Source organism: Perca flavescens, chromosome 11 (assembly GCF_004354835.1).
Source record: "Perca flavescens isolate YP-PL-M2 chromosome 11, PFLA_1.0, whole genome shotgun sequence".
Lineage (NCBI taxonomy): Eukaryota > Metazoa > Chordata > Actinopteri > Perciformes > Percidae > Perca > Perca flavescens.
In genome coordinates, this window is record NC_041341.1 from 28,450,868 (window position 1) to 28,474,265 (window position 23,398).

General features: G+C 41.5%; 1 protein-coding gene across 4 annotated transcripts in view; it reads left to right on the forward strand.

The window, feature by feature from the left end:
* LOC114563849 (neuropilin-2) overlaps positions 1–23,398 on the forward strand; it is a 97,459-nt gene that overhangs the window by 32,105 nt on the left and 41,956 nt on the right. For all 4 annotated transcript variants that reach the window (XR_003693694.1, XM_028590771.1, XM_028590773.1 and 1 more), the window contains exons 4-8: positions 3,858–4,085; positions 6,765–6,920; positions 7,030–7,199; positions 11,821–11,976; positions 20,543–20,687. Coding sequence is in view for 3 of the 4 variants with exons in the window: in XM_028590771.1 (XP_028446572.1) it covers positions 3,858–4,085; positions 6,765–6,920; positions 7,030–7,199; positions 11,821–11,976; positions 20,543–20,687 (855 nt within the window). In the remaining variant the exon portion in view is untranslated. The remainder of the gene's footprint in view (positions 1–3,857; positions 4,086–6,764; positions 6,921–7,029; positions 7,200–11,820; positions 11,977–20,542; positions 20,688–23,398) is intronic.

Below are 23,398 nucleotides of genomic sequence, written 5' to 3' on the forward strand. Positions count from 1 at the left end.
CACACACACACACACACACACACACACACACACACACACACACACACACACTGACAGACCTTGTCTTGTCTCCCTGAGATCAATGAGCCATAAGCACCAGCGCCAGATCTACCCAGCAACACACACACACACACACACACACACACACACACACACACACACACACACACACACACACACACACACTTCCTTACCCCAAAGTAAAACGTGTTTTTTCACACTCATCCAATTCAAACAGATGGGAAGTGAGGAGAAGAATAGGAAAATGAGATAGTAGGAGGAAAGGGAACGATGGATGAAAAGATGCATGGGATGAGGGTAAAAAAAGAACAGCAGGAGAGAAGAGGGTAAGAAAGATCAGAAAAGAAAAGGAGAGAAGAGGGGGGGATACACAATTTAAAAAAAGGAAGGAGAAATAAATGACGAGAAAAGAGCGGGACATAAGTCATAGAAAACAGACAGATGTACAAACAGATTTCGTACAAAGGAGAAAGGAAGGCACAAGTGTTTTTGCGATGTTCATGAACATGAAGTAATGAGAAGGGTATAAAATTGCTGCCGGCAACAGAACATGTCAGGCGTTCACTCTACACACACACACACACACACACACACACACACACACACACACACACACACACACATGCTCATAGTCATGCAGGCTGGTGCTATCCAGCAACTGACTATGCAGGGGGCCAGACATAAGGGGAACCCCGTGAGAGACACTGTCTGTGTGTGCGCGAGTGTGTGTTTGCTTGTATCTGAGATCCATGCATGAGGGGCAAGGTCAGGATAACACGCAATTTAGACTGGAAAGTAGGACAGAAAAACAGACAAAAAGGGATATTTCAAGACAAACAGACAATATCCGTCACACTCAAAAATAGATGGTTGCAGTGGAAAATGGATGAGGGCACAGATGTATGACAGGCATTCAGCAAAGAAACCAAAATAGGGAACATGTATTTGGTGTATTTTAATTTCTGCAATTGTAAGCATACCATAAACACAAATGACTTTGATTTTGGCATGCATGTTCCTAGACTGCTGCTATGCAGGATCAGTCAAATTACAGAATAAGCTTATTATTTAAAATGAAAGTAAAAGGAAAGGAAGGGTGGATACAGTAAAAACAACATATTTTACATTGACAAAAGTTTCTTTTATCATTATCATTACTATAAATAAAATTAAAAAAAGTGGACTCACAGACACATGCAGACATTCTGCCTGCTTCTGACAGCATCTTTCACTCTGCTAACTGACTGACTGAGTCCATCCACATCCTGGTGTAACAACCTAGTTTCCATGGAGATCTCTGGCGAAACTAGCCATTTTAGTTGTGGACCAAGTTCCTTATTGACAGCACTAAAAGCCCATTACATTTACTCCCAATACTTAAGTAAGAAAAATCCATCCAAAGCCTAAAAAGACTTTTGTTTGCAGTTATAAGCACAAAGTGGAAGCTGTTACGCAGCCAATGCAGCTGTAGACAGGTTGTTACATATACAGTTACTGTACATGGACACACTCACACATATTTAAATGCACTTTCCATGCCAGAATACACACACTCTCTTAATGTGTTCTTACTTTCTCTTCATTTACTCATGCAAGCACGCAAGCACAATAGCAGACACCCAAACACACTGGAGAGAAATGGGTTACCATAAGAGGTTTAGACAGTGTGTGTGTGTGTGTGTGTGTGTGTGTGTGTGTGTGTGTGTGTGTGTGTGTGTGTGTGTGTGTGTGTGTGTGTGTGTGTGTGTGTGTGTGTGTGTGTGTGTGTGTGTGTGTGTGTGTGTGTGTGTGTGTGTGTGTGTGTGTGCATGATGATATCTAAAGCTTCTCATAACCGTTAGACCACCCAACCATGATACTGTCAACATATTCTACATGTCTTTCCTACCCCTATTTTTCTGTTTACATGTTTTTCACTTACATATCTTCATTTTTCTTACTATCTCTTTGTCTCCTAGCTTAATTTTATTTCACACTGGTTTTCTTCTCTCTTTCTGTGTCTTTATATGTTTCCTTCTGTCTCATTTTAACTCCTCAATCTCTCTGTTAATACTCATAGAGCACTGCCTCTTTTGGGGTTGAGTTTGCCTTTTTCTCTCAAGTGCTGGTAGGGATACAGCATCTTGCTCAACAGCACTTTAGACACACAAGCAGATGCATTTTTCTGTTAAGGACACCCAAACTTGGGCTTTTTGGCACTCAGTATGTTGCTCTCTGGCTTGTGCTCTGCTGTATCTTTGTCTTTACAGATGGAACAGTATTAAACGGTTACAGTTTTAGAACTTCAAAAGCCTGCTTGGCAAAATGTTATTTTATGGTTTTTAAGGTGCATATCAATAACCTAAATGGCCATTTTACATCACTCTTCACACGTTTGGATTATATTTTTTCCCACAAGATTCACGTGTACATAAAAGTACCTTTACTTCAGCACACAATTTCAGACTACAGCAGCCCTAACTGTGCTCTAAATACTTCTACATGTTTCCCAACAATCACATTAACTGCATTTAAAGTATATAAAGTGGAGTCAGAGATAATTTCACATAGCCAGACTTCTATCTGGTCAAAGAAGATGAGATGGCTATACTGGGAGTTATGAAATTGTGTTCTGTCTAGTCAGTTTGAAGGCAAGCATTGCATCAGAGTGCCTTGGATAATAGCATTAGTTTGAAGTATATGCGCTAGAGCTGTCAATCTTCCTCTATAGTACCATTCAATTTATTTTTATATTCAAATATTTAATGCTCAAATGCAGCCTGTTATTCATATGTACTACACTACTCAGGCTTATGCATTGTCGATGCCACTGTAAGCATGTGGCTGTTGTTACATGTTTTGTCCACTAGAGGGACTTCTAACAATAGCCTGGCCTTGAAGGGGATCTACTTAATGGCGGCGGTGCATTGCACGCAATTTTGTTTACATTCATTTTCCACCACACACACAACACAAATCAACAGATAACTCTGTAATTAAACATTATCTAACAAGTGTAGTGAAGTGGCTCTGTTGTAAAAGGCTAACGGTGCTCGGTTAGCACAATGACATCATGTTAGAAAGCACAGCTGAAACGATTTTTCATAAACTAGGTAGCGCTAGCTAGCTAAGTAACAATAGTGTTAGCCACGATGCTAACTGCATTAATAACTAAGCCAAACGGTGCGGTCACTACTATTTTAGTAATTTATAAGCAACCTGTTTCTTGCAGATTGTCACGTTACTGAGAATACAACTATTAGAAGGTAATATATGAAGTCAAAACTAACTCTGATGGCTGTAGGTAGCTAAAATAAACTTTAGCTGTCTCCATGAAGCTCCCAGCTAAGCTAACGTTACTATTACTCGCGACGCAGTTAAGATTAGGAAACAAGAACTAGCTAACTAATGTTAACATAAGCGCTTTGGCTTGGTAGCTAGATGTTGGTTTTTAATGTTAAAACTTACGTTATGTACGTAGCTCCGTGATGTTGTACTAACGTTACTCGGTACGTAATGTTAGCTTAGACCTCACAATGCCTTGTGTTTCTGACTCCCGCTAACTTATTGTTTATGAGACGTGACATGAGTGACACATGCGGGTAGGCCAAGGCGAGAAGAGGGAGATTAGCTAACGTTAGCGAACATATTTATAAAAAAAAAGTCACGAGTTGTAATTTCAGCATTTGTATAGTATTGATTTTGTTTTACTAATTGAATTATATTCGACTTTCGGTATTCGTTCCAACAGCCCTATTACGCACACAGTCTATGGTGTCAAACTGCTGTAATATATTTTCTATTCAATAGGCTGTATGTCTCTTAATTTACATTTTATGTCTGTGTCTTCATCCCAGGTTCCGACTGTTCCCGGAACTTCACCACTCCCTTGGGTCTCATTGAGTCGCCGGGCTACCCCGACAAATACCCCCACAACCTGGAGTGCTCCTTCATCATCATTGTCCCTCCCAGCATGGATGTGACCCTCACCTTCCTCACCTTTGACCTGGAGAACGACCCCTTGCCGGGCGGAGAGGGGGACTGCAAGTACGACTGGCTGGAAGTGTGGGACGGGCTCCCGGGAGGTGAGACATTGATCAACTGGATGTGTCTATGCATCAGGATCATCACGTGCCAATGGCAATGATGCTGTTGGTTAAGTTTTGATGGAAACGTTAAACAATAATTTAACCATTTCACAAGTCGAATCACAGAGCAAAGTTAAAATGTTGTGCACTCTATTCTGCCCTGCCTACATCATTATTGACTGAGGTGGAGTAGCAACTATTTTAGTAGCTATGCGTTGGTAGATGAAAGCTCAGCTTACAGGCAGGATGTTGGTACCAGCGTTGGAGAAACAACATAATGTTTCAAGGGGAAAATAAAATAGGAGTTGCTGAGAGCAGGGAGAAAAGGTTAGAGGAAGAACGGTAGAGGGCTAGGATATTTCTGGTCTAGCTGCGAGAAGGACTGGAAGAGTTTACAGGGACAAATCTAAGGCACAAAGGCCTTGGATCTTGTTTCAAGAGATGGAAGAGGTAGAAAGGAAAAGAAGAGCAGTGGAAGGGCAAGGCAAAGGTCCTCCACTGTTGGGAAGACAAAGGAAGGAGAAGCTGAGAGGAATAGATGAAGGCCAGAAGAGCTCTGGTCTTCCTTCAAGAAGAGCACTGGGAGAAAAGAGAACTAGGATGGGTTTTGAAGGGAGTTCAGCAAGTTGGAATGGAAGCGGAAGTAAGATTCTTCTCAGAAAATAAACCTTTTCTGTATGTTATACTAGTTATACAGTTTTGATCAATTTATTTGTTATGTGATACTTATTATTTCCATGCCGTTTTTAGTTTTACAAATTGAACAATTTAACTGGGGACATTTTCAATTGCTTAATTCCCAAATCAAGGTACATGGAACGTATCCAGCAAAGACTAAAAACACTATTTACAGCAATGAAGAGCAAACAATGGCGCTTTTCTTCTTATGAATAACTTTGCTGTAAATATGAATTTAGCCTGAGGAGGGAAGAAAAGTCAGATGGTACTCTACAAATGAAAAGAGGGCGGTTAAATGAGGATAGGAAGAAGCCACAACATCTTTACTCCTTCTTTTCAGGGAATAAATAGAAGCCAAGAGAGGTTAAGCAAAGTTGAAAGTAAAAAAAAATAAAAAATGAAAATGACCAGAAAGGCAAGAAGAGAGGGATGGAAGAGAAAGAGAGGATGAAAGGCTCCTGCTTTGAGAGATGGAGAGAGACTACAAGAGGGATAGCAGGATGAAAGGAAGCAAATGAAGTGAAATGAAGTGGGAGGGAGAAGGTTGAAAGGGAAGGAAATATACAGGATGAGATTTAGATTTAGAGGTGAAGGACCAAGTTTCAACCTTTGCAGACGTGTAGAGTCCTGAGGCGGAAGAGAGGGCAAGAAAAAAGACACTGGGGAAAGAGAATGACATTGTTTGTTTCTTATAAAGCTAAAATGTTGGTGGAAGGGAGGAGAAGTTGAAATATCTGTTCATTCAAAGGAAAGGGAGAAGAGGAACATATGATAAACAGCCAGAGATGTAAGTTCTAACGAGAAGCCAATTAAGTACAGAGAGAGGAAACAAGAATATGTTTTTTTTGTGCCATTTACCTTCCATATACTGTATGTGCATGGGTATGTGTGTGTTCTGTGACACTGTTTGCTCTCACTCCGATCCATCCAATAGAGAGGTCACAGGGGATTGGTGTCATTGTGTGTCTGTGTGTGTTACCACATGCTGTATCTGTTTGCATGGGTCAGGCAAGTTTAGACGCTGCTGAAATTAAACTCATAAACAGAGGGAGAAAGAGAAATGAGACTATTTGCTAGATTATTACTAGGCTTTTGCCTGTAAGCTAGAAATACTAATTATTAAATCCTCAAAAAATAAATATTAAATTTGTTGGACCAGAATTGTTTTAGAGAATTTATAGAAATTATCTTGTTGGATTTGAGATTCTCTTCTCTTCTCCTCTTTTTTTCCTTTTTCCGCACTACCATCAAGAAAATAATTATTAGCGTTATTTGCTCAAGATCCCTATTTTAAATTTCCACCCATTCCAAAAGGGAAGAAAAAAAATCAATTGCACTGATCGATTGGCAGCTATTTTCTTTCTCTTCCTCCTCCACAAGACTCCTTGTGTGTGTACAGTATCTGTGTGTGTGAGAGATGAGTCAGGGATGAATCTACTATCTGTGCTCCCACTCCTACACACACACACACACACACACACACACACACACACACACACACACACACACAAACACACATATGCACACACACACACACACACACACACACACACACACACACACACAGGGCTCTAAATCAAGCATTTGTTTGTGTTGACATATACAAGTTGTGGTATTAGAGAAGAGGACAGTAGAGGAATCACTTAGATCCATGGATGTAAACACACATATACTATATATAGCACACATTGTAAAACCTTGTCCAGTCCAGAAATAGAGTTGATAAATGAAGGGAGGAGAGGTAATATCACAGAGTGATAGAGATAACAGAAGAAATTAAAAAAAAGTGCCGGTAGCAAAGGACAGAGGCATAAAGGGATTAAGGGATAAAGGGATTGATAAAGGAATAAAAAAATGAATAAATCATATTTACACCTGGATGAGTGAGAACATTGTAACGTCTTGTTAGAGCATCATGAGTTACACAGATAAACCAGCAAATGATGGCGAATTTTAACACACTGAATGCATATCCAATACTTGTTGTCCGATTGACAGTGGGCCCTCTGATTGGTCGATACTGTGGGACCAGGGTACCTCCTGAGATCCAGTCATCTACCGGGATTCTCTCTCTGGCCTTCCACACTGACATGGCTGTGGCTAAAGATGGCTTCTCCGCTCGATACAACATGACGCACAAGGAAGTCAGTGAGAGTAAGTTTTAATTTTTTTTTTAATATTGCGTTTAACATTTTTTTTTTATAAAATAAATGCTCAAGTATTGGTGTAAATTTCTTCCTCTCCTGCTTTTGCCCTCTTGTAGCGTTCCACTGTAGTAATGCATTCGGACTGGAGTCAGGAAAGATCACAGATGACCAGATCACAGCCTCGTCAAGTTTCTACGATGAACACTGGCTGCCACGACAGGCCCGACTCAATTACCATGACAACGGATGGACACCCAATGAAGACAGCAACAGGGAGTACATACAGGTACGGGTACTTTGGAGACCTGGAGATGTGGTACAAACAAAGTAGGATTCAAAACTTTCATTCAAAATGACTCTATTGACGGATGTTCTTATGGGTCCATTGATTATGGCGTCATGGCCACATCAAAGTATTACAGCTGAAATCAATGACATTTGCAATCACTCGCATGCTATGGCCACACAAATCCTGAATTAAAACTGAGCAGTACACCCAGGGATGAACAGGTGTACATGTAAGAAGTTTAACTGATCTCTTCATCTCTGTTAAACATGATCTGATGTCACACCTACTGCTCAGAAGGTGAGGTAAACCCACGCCCTAGAAATTACTTTACAACTAATTTGCAACAGCAAATACGTACTTACTAATGCTGTCCGGATTACAAACTATTTAGTAATATATATAAAAACAAATCATTTCTAGGAGAAAGGACTAGGTACACGTAGCATTTTTATTAAAGCTTTTAGGGGTTTCTTCTTTTTCATCAGGATGTGACACAAATCCAAGATCCCACTCCTGAAATACAGAATCTTATTCTTGAAAAAGTTGACTCAGTCTAAACTAAAAACAGATTGCACTCCTATTTTAATAGCACCTTTTTTCTTGCGTTGACATGTCACACGTAATAACTCCAGCACAGCTATATTTGTGTCAGCGTGTGTCTGTGTGTGTGTGTGTGTGTGTGGGTGTCTGTCTGTGTGTCTGTGTGTGTGGGAGAGCGAGTGAGTGAGAGGTGTAGTGATATCAAGGTTTAGCAGCTAGATGCCTGGGTAAGGCATTGTTTCCCGTATTTTATCACAGTGCCAACTTCCTGCCATCCCTGTGCCAAGCGTGAGTTATGAGGCTGTCTGGGTGGGAGGGGAAATGGAGTGTGAGGTTCACTCACCCCTCAGACAGAAATGAATTCAAACCAGCCTGCAAGGCACTCTTCAGTTAGACGCCTTCTATAAACAACAGATTATCTTGTTGGGTGTCACCTTCCTGTAGCCTTGCAAAGACTGCCCACAGGTTTAACTTTACTCGTTGTCAACAAGCTTTTTTGGAAATAGGCGTGATGTCATGTTATATATAAATAGTCAATGTTATCAGTTTGAACCCTTCCTGTACCCAATGTCAGATGCAGTCTTCTCTATTTTGTAGAATTTTAAAAGCAAGTGTCGAGAACCAGAAATCATCATCATCGCCTTTTGCCAACTTGTCAGGTTGCCAGCTGCTTAACTCTCAGATTTCCTGACCAAAATCTTGCAGCACAATCACACCCACAATAAAAGCAAACAAGAATTAGGTTTTCTTTTGTGCGGCTAACATATTCCTTCCTCTCGAAAGCCTGTGATTAGACAACCCAAGATGTGCTGCTTCTAAGAAATGATGACACGTGTGTTCAGTTAACAGCAAAGGAGGCCAGTGAGGGATCAGTGTTTTGCTCAAGGAGACAGGAACCAGGCAAGCACCTCATCTGTTCATTTGTAAGAACAGTAACACAATCGCAGATAGCCACAGACAGAATAGAAGTAGTAGTTCTGATTGTCAGAGCTCTACCGAGGCCAAACTCTGGGCCAGCAAACACAGGAAGGGACTGTGGCCAAGAGGCAGCATGAGGCCAAGGTCCCATCAGTCTCACACTTCCTTCCTGTTTCACCTCAACTGCAGCTGACAGCTCACTCTCTCTGCCCCCCCTCTCAAAAATGAGCTAACATTAAAGAATTTGCTTGACATGAATCGCTAAAAAGTCTCTCCACATTTTTTCAGGATTTGTTTTTTTTCTGACGTTCAGACGGTCCACACTGTAACAAATAAATCCATAGAAAAATGAATAATGTCCTGGCAGAAAATTACCAGTACCTTTTCTGTTAAGTTTACGGACACTTCTGTTAATCCAAATCAAGAAAATTCTCTAAATTTAAAGTATAGCCTCTATCTTTTAACATACTTTTCTGTTAATCCAAAATTCAAAATACGGAAAAACACGTGAAAAATCACTACAGAAAGTTCCTTCATATAAACACAGTATATTAGCTCGTATTTCTACGGACTTTATTAACATTGATACTCTCCTCAGCCCATGGAAAGACCCTGATTCTGATTATATTGTTCGTGACACGTTCGATCTTTGCATGAAATTGTCTTGACAGTTGGCTTGAAATTAAGCTTCTACTTCTTTCATGTTGTCTTTCTGTCTCTCTCCGGTCACCCGTGTTGTGGTGGGGTCGCTGCGTTCCACAGAGGCTCTCAGCTGTTCCTCTGCGTTAACACCTAGCAGAGAGCAAGGCCCCTGTGTGTGTGTGTGTGTGTGTGTGTGTGTGTGTGTGTGTGTGTGTGTGTGTGTGTGTGTGTGTGTGTGTGTGTACATAGGTGTGTGTTTATGCATATGTGTGTGTTTGCAGCCTCGTGTCTTGACAAGCAGCTGTCATAAATGCCAACATGCCTCTCCTTCTCGCATCTTGCACCCCCTGGTCTCTCATGAGTGTGTGTGTGTGTGTGTGTGTGTGTGTGTGTGTGTGTGTGTGTGTGTGTGTGTGTGTGTTTGTGTGTGTGTTTGTTAAAATGTGTGCCCATGCAGCTCAGGCATGTATGTGTTGCTATGTTGGCTCAAGGGCCACGTGTGTGGTTTAAATCTCTCTCTAGGGCACTTTCTCTAATGTAGCTTATGCTGTTGTTCTTTTTGATTCTGTTCTATTATATTCTGCTCTATTCCATTCTATTCCGGACTGGTCCAGTGGGGTGTGGTGCAGATTGATGATGTGAAGCCCTTAGCATCTCTCTCTCTCTCTCTCTCTCTCTCTCTGTCTTTCTCTTTCTCTCTCGTCTTTACGTTCTCTTCTTTTTCTCTCTCTCTTATTCCCTTACTCCTCACCCCTCCTCTCCTCTTCCCATCCATTCCTCTCCTTGGTTCCAGACCATCGATTAGTTGTCTTGGTGGATCTCTGTCTGGCCCTAAGCGTACAGGCGTGTGTGTGTGTGTGTGTGTGTGTGTGTGTGTGTGTGTGTGTGTGCTTGCATGCGTGCGTGCGTGTGTGCATGTGTACATTGGAAGTAATCTAAAACACCTGTCTCTCTGACAGATAACAAACGCAACATTTTACCTCCCCTGGTGTTTTGTACTATACCCCAGTAGGAGGCACAGCCAGTCACACACACACACACACACACACACACACACACACACACACACACACACACACACACAAACAACAAGCTCTGATTAATCTAGAGGTTTCAACAGCCCAAATGGAGGAGAATAAATGTTATAACCTACAGTAGAACCATACTCATCTTCTGCTCTTTATTTGTCTGCAGCCAATCTTTGTCTCAAAACCTTGTTCTGTAAAGTAGAGGCATGGATCACCAGTCACTGTCACAATGTAACATAATTCATGTAAACTGAGGGCTTCAAAATGTGAGCTACTCATGTTAAACAGTTGCAGGTGTGCTGTCTTCCCGGTAAGGAATTGCAAATATTACTACTATAACCCTCAACAAAGTCATGTTAGATAGACACAAGTACAAAAACAACCCAAAAAACATATGTATAAAAGTCCTCATTAACCGTGTTTAAAAATATATTCATGAAACAATATAATCTCTTGTTGCTTAATATCACTTACAAATTGAGAGTCTGAAAATATGTTTTTTTGTTTCATTCCATTGCATTTTTAAAGAGCTATGTTGTTCTGCGTGGTCTACTCATTTTGGGCACTGCGGAGCAAAACAAATGTGTATCTACTTGAGGGACCTTGAAATGAAGAAGTTTGAAGCTGGCTTTCAGCACACAATGCTGTCCATGTATAATGCAACACAGCTAGCAGGATGCCAGACACGTAGCTTAGCATCGACAATCAAGATGGGGAGGTGATCATGGCTATTGTATGGGAGGAAATACAAATGAGCCCCAGGTCATTATTGATCTGCCAAAAGAGAGAGAGAGAGAGAGAGAGAGAGGGAAAAGGAGATTTTTTTTTTTAAGTATTCAGATCTTTTACTTAAGTAAAATTACTAATACCACACAAAAATTCTCTGTTACAAGCAAAAGTCCTGCATTGAAAATGTTACTTGTGTGTTAATGTTAAAATGTTAAAAGTAGGTAAGTATCATCAGGAAAATGTACTTAAAGTAAATAAAAGTACTCAATGCAGAAAAATCCTCACATTTTAGGAACTGGAAACGATCCAAACAGTTCTGTCAGTCAACTAAGTGTTTAATCGGCTAATCAGCTGGACTGGTAGGCCTGTATATTGTTTGGTAGTTAAATTTATAATACAACATTGCATTTTATAAACTACATGTGTTTTGTGTGCTAATCTTAATCTGTAAAGATTAACTAGTAACTAAAGCTGTCAGATGAATGTAGTGGAGTAAAAAGTACAATATTTCCCTCTGAAATGTAGTGGAGTAGAAGTAGAAAGTGGCATGTAAAGAAAAGACTCAAGTAAAGTACAAGTACCTTAAATTTGTACTTAAGTACAGTACTCTTGTACATTTGCTTTCCACCACTGTATACACCAGACACTCCTTCGAAAACCAGCTGATTGATCAGTTTTGAGCTTGTGCGCATTCTTTGATGTTCATTATTCATGATGTTTTTATTAATTGATAAAACTTCCTCTCTCCTCCCCGCCAACAGGTGGACCTCCATACCTTGAAGGTGCTTACAGGCATCGCCACGCAGGGCGCCATTTCAAAGGAAACTCAAAAGGCTTACCATGTCACCACCTTTAAGCTGGAGGTCAGCACCAACGGAGAGGACTGGATGGTGTACAGACATGGCAAGAATCATAAGGTAGGCTCAGACTCATGGACAAACAGAAGCACACACAGCACACGCACACACACACACACACACACACACACACACACACACACACACATATTCCTGCCTTGACATGGACCGCTAAATAGTCAAGACGAGAGAGAAAGTCTGGATGCTCTTAGGTGACACACATGCCTCGACATGCACATGGAAGAGGCAGAGGAACATATGAGATGGAATATATGCAGCAACACTTGACCACAAGCCCAAAATTCAACCGGTGTCTGCAATTACAGTCATTTAAGGGTTTACGACCAAGCCAGAATCAGCACACGTCTCCAAGCTCCAAGTGATACCTTACATCATTGAATGCAGCTACACTTACACTAGACTGCACAGTCTGCTTTTCACATCCCATCTGGTTTCTGTTACTCACCGGTCAGAGTTCTGCCTAACGTCGACCTGGTTGGACAGGTTTCTTAGCTGTTTCTCTCAGTGGTGTTAAAGCATGATGAATCATCGGTGAGTGTGCTGCAGTCTAGAAATGAAGCAGACGGTACCGAGCGTCGTTAAAATGGTTGCAACTGCAATTAAAGTAGAGGAGCGTTCCAGTGGTTTTGGCTGTTTTTTCCATCACGGCCGTTCTCCCACTGCGATAGTGGTCACATATGTTTGTGCTGCGGTCTAATGCCACCACGTCTAGTTCTGTGCTATAAACCCTTATTCCTTCATTAATACATGCACACATACTCACAGATGCATGCATACAGCGCAAATGCTTCTGCATGCTTTGAGAAAGAAACCGGAGATTCCGTCTAACCATCTGGGGCTACTCTGTGGACTGCAGATCCTGTAAGGCTTATAGATGTAGCCAAGTCCCGGAGAAATGATGGATGGCTAAAATACAGGGAGTTGTGGAGAAAAAATATATATAAATAAAGGGACAATAGAAGAAGAAAGGAAGTGTGAGTTTTTTTTTAAATCCTGTTTATGCTTATTAACCTTAGTCGATGGTTAAATTGAATAGAACATTGATCATGTGATAAATTGGTGCAGTATGAGCAAGTAAATTCAACTCTTTTTTAACTTAACTCAACTCAACCAACCAACCAACCAATCAATCAATCAATCAATCAATCAATCAATCAATCAATCAATCAATCAATCAATCAATCACTCAGTTTGTCATTCAGCCAGTTGTATTGACAGTCAAATAACAATATTTTGCTAACACCAGACTATAAAACAATAACAATCCAATATGCAAAACAGATTAATAATTGTGTTTTGAGGTTAGTTCGTGTCACCACCCATAATCCCTCTTGATTCCTCCAATAACCCTGGAAAGCTGCTTCAGCGCTGAATGCCTCAGGAGACACAGAGGAGTGTGTGTGCGTGCATATATGTGTGTGTGTCTGTCTTTGAGGAGGAGGAGGGGTTTAGAATAAATCAGCAGCAGCTTCTGGTAGAGTATCCCTCCCTTGTCTTCCCTCCACACACACACACACACACACACACACACACACACACACACGCATGCACGCACACATGCACACACACACACACACACACACACACACACACACACACACACACACACACACACACACACACACACACACGTCTGTGCTGTAATCTGATGGTTGGATCAGGGTCATCATCTTTGTACTTTATGGATATTAACCAGACATACTGTATGAATATTTTGTCATCCTGATTGTCCATACTGTAATTTTACCATGTTGGTCTATTCTGTGTACACGACATCTATTGCATGCCTGTCTGTCCTGGATGAGGGATCCCTTTCTTTGATGCTCTTCCTGAGCTTTCTTCCATTTTTTCCCTGTTAAAGTTTTTTTTTTAATTTATTCTCTTTTTTCTTGTGGTGTTTTGTCCTTTTTTGAATCGAGGGTCTAAGGAAGGTTGCTGTATGCTGTACAGATTGTTACGCCCCTTGAGGCAAATTTGTGATATGTGAAAATAAAATTGACTTGAATATACTATATACAGGCTTACAATTTGGTATCCATGTCATGGTGCTTCCTCTGTCCTGAGAGGGAGCGATGAAAGAGGAAGCAGAGTAAAGGTAGAGCAGCGAGAGCTGAAAAAAAGACGAAGAGAGCGATGGTCATTTATCTGATGATGAAGCGATGGTGTCAGCATCTTGGGGGCTAATGTCCCTTCTCAGCTGACATGCTGCAGACAGTCAGTCAGCATCGGCCTTGCCATCCCAACTGTCAACTTTTGGGGAGTAAGTGAGAGTCTGTCATTTATGTTAAAAATACATATAAATAACTCAAATGTCAATGGCCAAAAGGATCTTTCGACAGAGTGTTTTATAGCTGGGGTGTGTAAAATGCTGTGTCTGCATTCACAGGATAATCCAAGGAAAAAGTTTTCATAATTGAGAGCAGATCCTAGATCATTTTATGATCAGTTGTAAGAGTGTGAAAAGTATTTTCGGAACTTAAAGCACATATACTGATTTATTTTCTACTTTAATTCGAGATGAAGTAGTTTTTCTACCAATGCAAGGCATATATAGAAATGCCCTAACTCCTCTCTGTTTAACTTGTTGAACCTGCTCTGAACTGTCCATTCATCCATCCATCCATCTCTCGTCTGACATTTTCATTCACTCACCCCTTTACTAGTTCTCTCAAAGTCTATCTGTCATTCATAAATCCTCCCTCCTTGTCTACACACTCGCTCTCTTCACATCTTCATTCACCCCCCAATGTTCTGAGAAAGTCATCATGAAATAGACAGGCACGTTTATGTTGCTCGAACAAATTACTTTTTGTGCTTGGCTACAGCAATGGTTTGGGGGGTGTGTGTGTGTGTGTTAATCTAGAAGAATTATTGAATTCATGTTTTATGAGCAAGAGGCATGAAAGGAGGACAAAAATTAATGGGAGCCACATTGATATTAAGAAAAGAAAAGCATGAGCATAGCAAACTGCCTACGCTCCTGCGAACACACACTCCTGCACAACACAACAGCAAGAACACACACATGAATGCTTGTTGTATGTTAACATTATCCTCGGATGAGTAACTCTTAATAAAGCAGCCACTGTGCACACAAAGACACACACTCTGCTTTTAAACATCTGGGAGCCAGCCCATAGGGGGCGGCGCCACTGTCACACAACATCATGATGATTTGTGTGATCTGTAATGTATTTGATAATGTCATTAAAGGCCTGTTGTGAGCCAGATGGCACATATGGAATATATGTTAACTTGTGGGAGCGTTTTGTGGGGAGGAGAAGTAATATTCATACAGCATTTGTTCCTACATTCTCACAAATGACAGGTACTTTTTAAGAAGTTCACTAGATAAAGAGGGAAAAGGAGCAGACAGATGGGCAAAGTATAAGACAGGGGGGAAATACAGGGTGAACAATATTATATTAGAAATCATCATTGCGGAACCAATATGCTGTGCCGTTTCTCTAGGATTAGTTGTGATTCTTAGGCAATTTGTTTTTGAAGTTTTCTTTGTCTTTTTAATCCACAAGAGTTTCTTTCTTTCTCTGTTGCTGTTTTTACTTTTGCGGCAGCCATTTTTCATACCACCTCTTGATGATCAGGTCATGTCAGATCATTTGACTCCTCATGTAAACTATCATGAGAGCACTAACGTGAGCATCATGCAGAAACGGGAAAAAAGATAATGACACTATCAGTATAACTTTAAGCAGTGCTCAGAGTTGGCTGTGGGCCTGGGTATGGGAGGTTGCCCACATGCTGAGAGAAAAGTGGCAATTTTCAGTGACCTGAGGTCTCGATGATGTTGTCTTAGTTCGACTCTTCGTCTAAAAGAGTCTGAGACCTTCTGCTGGTAGAGGTACCTTTAAGCATAACGCGGTACAAATGTCATTACGTAGCCCTCCTGAATTGCTGCAGGCAGAGCTGTCTGTGGCCATTACAACACTGGACCTCAGCCAAGACCAAAATCTCCTATTCCCACCTTAATCTGTGGGAGCGAGGATGGATGGATGGAGAGAGAGAGAGAGGGATGGAGGTGGGAGACGTGGGTGGAATCAGAGGGAGGGAGATGGTTCGTGATGAGAGGAAAGTGTAGTTTGAAAAAAATGAAGAAAGAAAGAAAGCAAAACACAAGCAAAAGGTCGAGCAGTCAAGCATTGAGCTGATAGAGAGAGAAGAAACTGAGTTGTGCAGAGGGAGGAAGAGAGGTGGAAGCCAAAGGGAGTTAGGTTCATAGGGGAACAAGTGAATGAAGGAACGAGGCAGAGAGGGGAAAATAATTGTTCACAGGGGAACCACGGAGCAAAAGAAGGAAGGATGGACGGATGGACGAAGGCACGGAGGAGAGGAGGATTAATGAGAATAGCAGACAAGGGTGTTGACCATAAATCCCTCTGGGTAGATCAGGGGTCTCAGCAACACATACTGTAAGGATGTCAGGAGAGGGGGAATTAAATGAAACGACAGAGTAGTGGGATGAGGGAGGTGAGGGAAAGGCAGGAGGGAGAGTGAGGTCAAAGGAGAGAGGGAGGAAAGAATTTGTGACAAATGAAGAAAAAAAAGCTGAGAGAAAAAGAGAGGAAAGGGACAAAGGGGGATATTATAAGGGTGCCATGTGTCATTCGGTTTGTGAGATTTGTGGACTGTGCTGTCGCACATACACCAGGATTCAGCTGTCAAACACAAGTTACCTCCTTGAAGTCTGTGTGTGTGTGTGTGTGTGTGTGTGTGTGTGTGTATTTGTCCTTGTGTGATGAAATGAGAGGAGATGGGGGGGTGTTTTACTATTTTATAACTCTATCCACACACACACATAGCGCGGACATTTGAATAATTCAGCGTGTCTGCGCTGGTCCTCACTGGCTGACTGACTGTGGCCCTGCAGGCTCACGACGCAGCCACACACACAAACACACACACACACACACACACACACACACACACACACACACACACACACACACACACACACACACACACACACACACACACACACACACACACACACACACACACACAGACGCACGCACACCTGTTCTTTTCTTTCCCATGAGGTGGACATATTCCTCGTCAGCCTCTTTTTTTATCCTGTAGTTACACGTTAGCCCTGGTTAGTCTCCTTTTGACTACAAACCAGGGGCAGCTACACAACGTGTGTCCTTCTGCCCTGCACACCATTGATATTCAGCAGAGTAGGTGTGTGTAAATGAAGGAGAAAATAGTATTCACTCCATGTCTATTACCTCTGACCTTTACTGAGAGATGAAAGTGGCATTGGAATCGAAAAGATTTCTCTTGTTTTGAATTGTTCTTATAGAATTTGTGTGTGTGTGTGTGTGTGTGAGAGAGAGAGAGAGAGAGAGAGAGAGAGAGAGAGAGAGAGAGAGAGAGAGAGAGACACCTAAAGTTAAGCATCTGTTAACTCCAGTGTTCCTGGTGTCAGCTTGCCTTGTCTCTTAACACAGGCGAAGACATCGGACCATTAACAAAGCTGCACAAAACAGACACACACAAACGTGCACACACACACACACATACACACATAATAACCTGAGCTGGGTTGCGGGTTCAGTCCATTAGCTGATTGTTGCAGAAGCCTTTCAGAAAGAGACTGACGGTCAGTGAATTTAAGTTGAAGACCTCAGAGATGCTACATATCCCCTTCCACCTCTTCACTGTGGATTCCCACTGTAGAGCCGAGAGGCTTTTGTTTACAGTAATATATTGTAAGAAAAACATTTTGTTTGTAAGTGTGTAGTACGATACCACTATGACTATTTAACTGCATGATAACATATGCCAACTTACAAAAGGGGACAACCAACATTCTGCAGTGTAAAATATGCACTGTGTAAAAAACATATTAAAATGTTGACCGGGTCATCTTACCATTGATTTTGAATATTAAAGAGATTTTTTTTACAGTTCTTATGAAGATTATCAGTGTGTGTTAAGATCTGACAGCAATGAGTGCTGGTCTTATCATGTTTTCAGCCTGCTACTAATAGGATTTCGGTTTACTGACAAAAGTAAAGCAGCAGTTGTAGCAGTAAAAGGTTTTCACGAAGCAGAAGCTGAAATACGGTTGCAGCTCTGTCTGGTGACCCTGAACAAAGCTGATAATAGAGAAAAAAAATGAACAGCATGTATACAGAAGTGTCTGCCACACACACAAACATGCCATCACAAATTAATACTGCTGGTAAAGGACACTAGCAAGGTTTTACATACATTCACACAAACACACGTGCACAAAAAGTCAAAGACTCACACTGTATGCACATTCTTATGTACACATAAGGCACATACATACAAGTGCGCGTGTGTGTGTGTGTGTGTGTGTGTGTGTGTGTGTGTGCGCACATGGGCTGAGGAAAAGTTTCAGTGGGCACCAAGGGAAATCAGAAATCACCCACCAGCCCCCAACTCCTTAGAGTGAGACTTCATAATTACACTTTTACACACCGACACTCCACACACACACACACACACACACACACACACACACACACACACACACACACACTCACTCACTCACTCACACACACACACACACACACACACACACACACACACACACACACACACACACACACACACACACACACACACACACACACACACACACACACACACACATACTTGTAATTACAGGCCACAATCCCATTACGTCTTTTGGGGCCTTTAGGCCTTTTTCCATCATTTAACTGGTCACAGTTTCTGGTATTAAGGCCATTGTAAGGGCATGCGTTCACTGCATCTGACTTTGTATCATACACCCAGTGGGTCATGGGTTCAATTCCCAGCTGGCCTAGTAGCCCACTCTTGTTCCTTTTCATCCATATTTTGTCACCCCTGACGGGTCATGCTGAAAATAGGGAATTTACACACAGGCACACACACTCTAAAAACAGAGCGAACATCTATAAATGAGTAACCAAGCAAGTAATTGAGTCTTTTGGCTCTGTTAAATGAGCTTTACTGCTCTCTGTAATAAACACATTATGCTGTGTTTTCAGCAATGATGTGACATAATAGAAAGAGTGTTAGAGACACAGAGGGAAAACAGCCTTTGAGGTTCTCTAATGAAACAACAGGATAGATTTTTTTCTTCTTAAATTTACAGCAGTGTATTCAATGCATACAGTGTATACAGCGGTCATCATGCCAGAGAGAAAGAGAGAGAGAGAGAAAGAAAGAGAGAGACATGACTGTCAGATAGACAGAGATATTAGAGACAAAAAGAATGCTTCTGGCCATGTGCGCTTGCATTCAGTTTCCTTTTTTCATCTTTATTTGTGTGTGTTTTCAGAGGAAATTACATTGTGTGTGTGTGTGTTATGTATGGTGGGGAGTGTCGGAGCTCAGAGGGCACTTTATGAGAGTGTGTGTTTGGTGGTGTATGTGTGAGACAGTATCATGTTGTGTATGTCTGTGCGTTGAGGGGCGACAGTGTATGTTTTTCTTTGCTCTCTGTGCTTGAAAGAGTAAAGTTGATGTTTTCTTGTGTGTGTGTGTGTGTGTGTGTGTGTGTGTGTGTATATGTGTGTGTGTGTGTGTGGTTAAGTCAAGAGAACGTGAGTGGAGGATGCTCTCTCACATACTTACACCCTTGATTTATTACACTCTGCATGCCCTAAGACTGTGTGTGTGTTTTTTTTGTTAGAAAACCTCTGCATTCATTCCTTCCTTTGTAAACTGAAGCAATATATTCACTGTCTGTTTATGTATGTGACCACATAGAAGAGGAAGATTGTAATTTTAGTTCATTCTTAGTTTGTCCTGAGCATAAAACTGTCCAGTTTTAACCATATATAATGTTGCTATGGATCCCTATTGTTTAATAGTCTGTCTGTGCACTTATTTAGATAACTGTTGACCATTAAGTTATAGTTGAGATGTCCATGTTACTGCCATTACTTCATTCATAAAATGTAAAGGGATTTCCAAAGTTACTACAATTCTTTCAGAGGTAGATGTGAATGTCTCTACCAAATTGTATAGCAATCAGTCCAGTAGTCATTAAGACATTTCACTCAAAGCCTCAAATGTGAACCTCATGGGGCACTAGAAGAAAAGTTGGGAATTTGTTCTTTTGGCTGGATGCCAATCACCAAAGTCATAAAGAGACATCATCTGGGAACCATACATTTAAGGCAATCCATGCAATAGTTGTTGAGCTGTTTCAGCCTGGACCAAAGTGGTGGACCAACTGACAGACCAACTGACTTAGCGTGGCTAAGATCTCAACATGTGAACAAACTGTCTGAACCATATCAGGGTTAATAAGGCTTCTCCGCTGTCCTCGCCTTTTTCACAGAAAACACAGGAAACTGTTAAATACATATATCAAATCAAAACAAATTGTAATGCTTTATGACTTTGCAACAGCTGACTTTATCCTTTGTCCTGTTGACCAAGAGGATATGTGTCCATAAAGTCCGCTGTGTCCCTGTGTTGTCCTTAAGAAGACGCTGAGGCAGCTCAGCTCTGTGTCGCTCACTGTGCCCTCTGCCCTTCCTGTCCAGAGTAGCAAGGGAGAATCCCTACAGCCATTATAATGTAGTATCATTAAATTATGTCTGTTCCTCTCTCTACATAGGTTTTCCATGCCAACACTGACGCCACAGAGGTGGTTCTCAATCGGATCCCACAGCCGGTCCTGGCCCGCTTTGTACGAATCAGACCTCAGACGTGGAAGAACGGCATCGCACTGCGGTTCGAACTCTACGGCTGTCAGATTACGGGTAAGAAAGATGAAGCGTCTTCTTCTGCAAAGTTTCTCAGATTTTTCTCCTCATGGGACTCACTCTTGTGAACACATGGTAGTGGTCTTGCCAAATTTAATACCAATGATATACTGGCTTTTACACCGGGTCAGAAGGTGGGTCACAGCAAACATAACTCCCTCAGAAAACATTGCCTGAAAAAGAACAAGCAAGCGAATGTAAAAGGGTCTTTTTTTCCCTCTTCATTTATATAACCTTAATGATAAACAATTCAGAAATGTGTCCATCCATCAATCCATTCAATGCTTCTATTCATATTCTCCTCTCCTTCCTCTCATCTATTTCTCTGTCTTTCACATGCACACAACACACCCACTCTCATGTGCACTCACACTCTTGCCCTCGCTCTTTCATATACATATCCTCCCTCTCTGTCTCCCACTCACACAACGCGCGCACACACACACACACACACACACACAGACTCAGTCCTAATAGAATAATACTAGAGTGTGATGTGTGGGTGATAACATCAGAGAGTAACAGGCTCTCAGCTTTCATCTGCAGCCCTGGCAAACAAACACGATTTCAACCAGCATAATCAGCTCAATACTATAAATAGATAAAACTTAATTAGACTGGCTGTGTTTGTGTGTGTGTCTGTCTGTGTTATAGAAATGGTAAAAGAGAGAGTTTCAATGTGTGTGTGTGTGTGTGTGTATGTGTGTCCCAGCTGCACTGTATCATTATTGGGTTAGAGCCTCTCTCTGCTGCCATCGTAGTGGCCATTGAGAGGGACAGATATGCTCTTATCTAGGAGGGCTATTTCAGCACCCACACAAATCGCAATCACACCTAAACAATATGATACTGCTTGTGTGTATGTGTCCCTGTGCGGTGTGTGTGTGTGTGTGTGTATGTGTGTCTGTGTATGATAGAGAGACAGAGAGGGTGAACGCAGACAAAAGAGACAGGGATGTGGCATACATCATGTATCTTTGCCTGTGTTCTTGTCTACCGATATCCTATTTTTTACCCTATTTTAACACCTGAAATTGCATTGTATATCACCCTACTTTTCTCACTATACTCTCAGCAGTGAGAACCCATTCAATGCATCTTTTGGCCGTTTCTGTTTCCCCGTATATTCCCCATCTCTGCTGCCTTGTAATGTCTGCAATCAATCACTGGCCTGAGGAAAACACTGACTTTATAAGCAAAATTGTGAAAGTTTCAGACTACTTTGCCTTTTGTTGAGAGAAATGACAGAGTGTGTCACTTTAGATGAAAACAGAGTGACAACACTTTCAGGAAGATATGTCTATAACCTACAGAGAAACTTTATAACCAAACATACCCTCTAATAGCTATGCAGTATCTTCTCTTTTCTTTTCCCTGCACATATTGACAAACACACACCCGAACACACTGCCAGGGGGATGTGATAATGTCCTACACAGGCCTATAAAGGCAAACATAAAGCAGTCAGTCAGTGACATGTCATTAACTTAAATCACACTTTTATGTCTCTCTCTACTTTTTTCTCTACCTATCTCTCTTCCCTGTTTCTTTTTTCTTCCATCTCATTCTACTTTCTCTTCTGTCCTTATATTGCCTTTGCTGACAGCTTCCATTCCCACTTTGCTCTCTCTGTCTCTCATTTTCTCCTCCCTACCCCTTCCCTTAAATCTTCTCTTTTCCCTGCTTCATTCAACTCTTTGTTCCTCCTTTCCTCCTTCTCTCCTTCTTTAATCTCATTTTATGTTAGCCCTGCAGCACATATCAATCATTTGTTTTTGGCACCTCTATCATTTTTCTCACCAGGCTCATGTAGTGTGCGGGTCAAGCCATACGTGTGTGTGTGTGTGTGTGTGTGTGTGTGTGTGTGTGTGTGTGTGTGTGTGTGTGTGTGTGTGTGTGTGTGTGTGTGTGTGTGTGTGTGTGTGTGTGACTACATGTATCAGCTAAGTAGAGCCTCAATGTTGTACTTTACAGCTTTTGTAAGCAGTGTGTGCGCCCATGTGTGGGCTTAGCATCAGAGTGAAAGTGTGTTTCAACCTCCGTGAGAGACCTTCTCTATTTTATTGTCTATGTATATGTGTGTGTGTGTGTGTGTGTGTGTGTGTGAGAGAGAGAGAGAGAGAGAGGCAGAGAGAGAGAAAGAGAAAGAGCTTAAGAGCTCTCATGCTGGTGTGCGATATATAGCTGTTTCTGCTACTGTGATCTCCAGAGATCATATTCTCATCCACTCCCACTGCACTCCTGTATTTAAAAAAAACACCTGGAGTGCAGCTGCTCAAATAGATAGATGCAAAAAGAAGAAACATAGAATATATACAATAATAAAACTGTATCATAATCAGTTTTCTTGTCTTTTAAAGGGCTTGAGGGAGCATGGCTTAGCTGTTGCTCTTCATTGTTGATTCATTATTTACCATAGTGAGGCGTGTTTGCAGACGTCACAGCATTAAACATTCATCTCCATGTGGACCTGAAGAATGTCACCATCAATCAACGTCACCCTTCACCGTCAATCGGCTTTCTCTCTCCTTCTTTCTTTTCTCTTTATCTTATTTACCCTCTCTATTCACTTGCTCTCTCTCCAGTCCATCCTTCTATTTGACCTTTTGGCTATCTCCTTATCTCCTCCTTACTCTTCTTCTTCACCTTTTATCCCGACTTCCTCCTTTCAGTCCTCTTCCTCCCTCACACCCTCTCTACTTTTATCC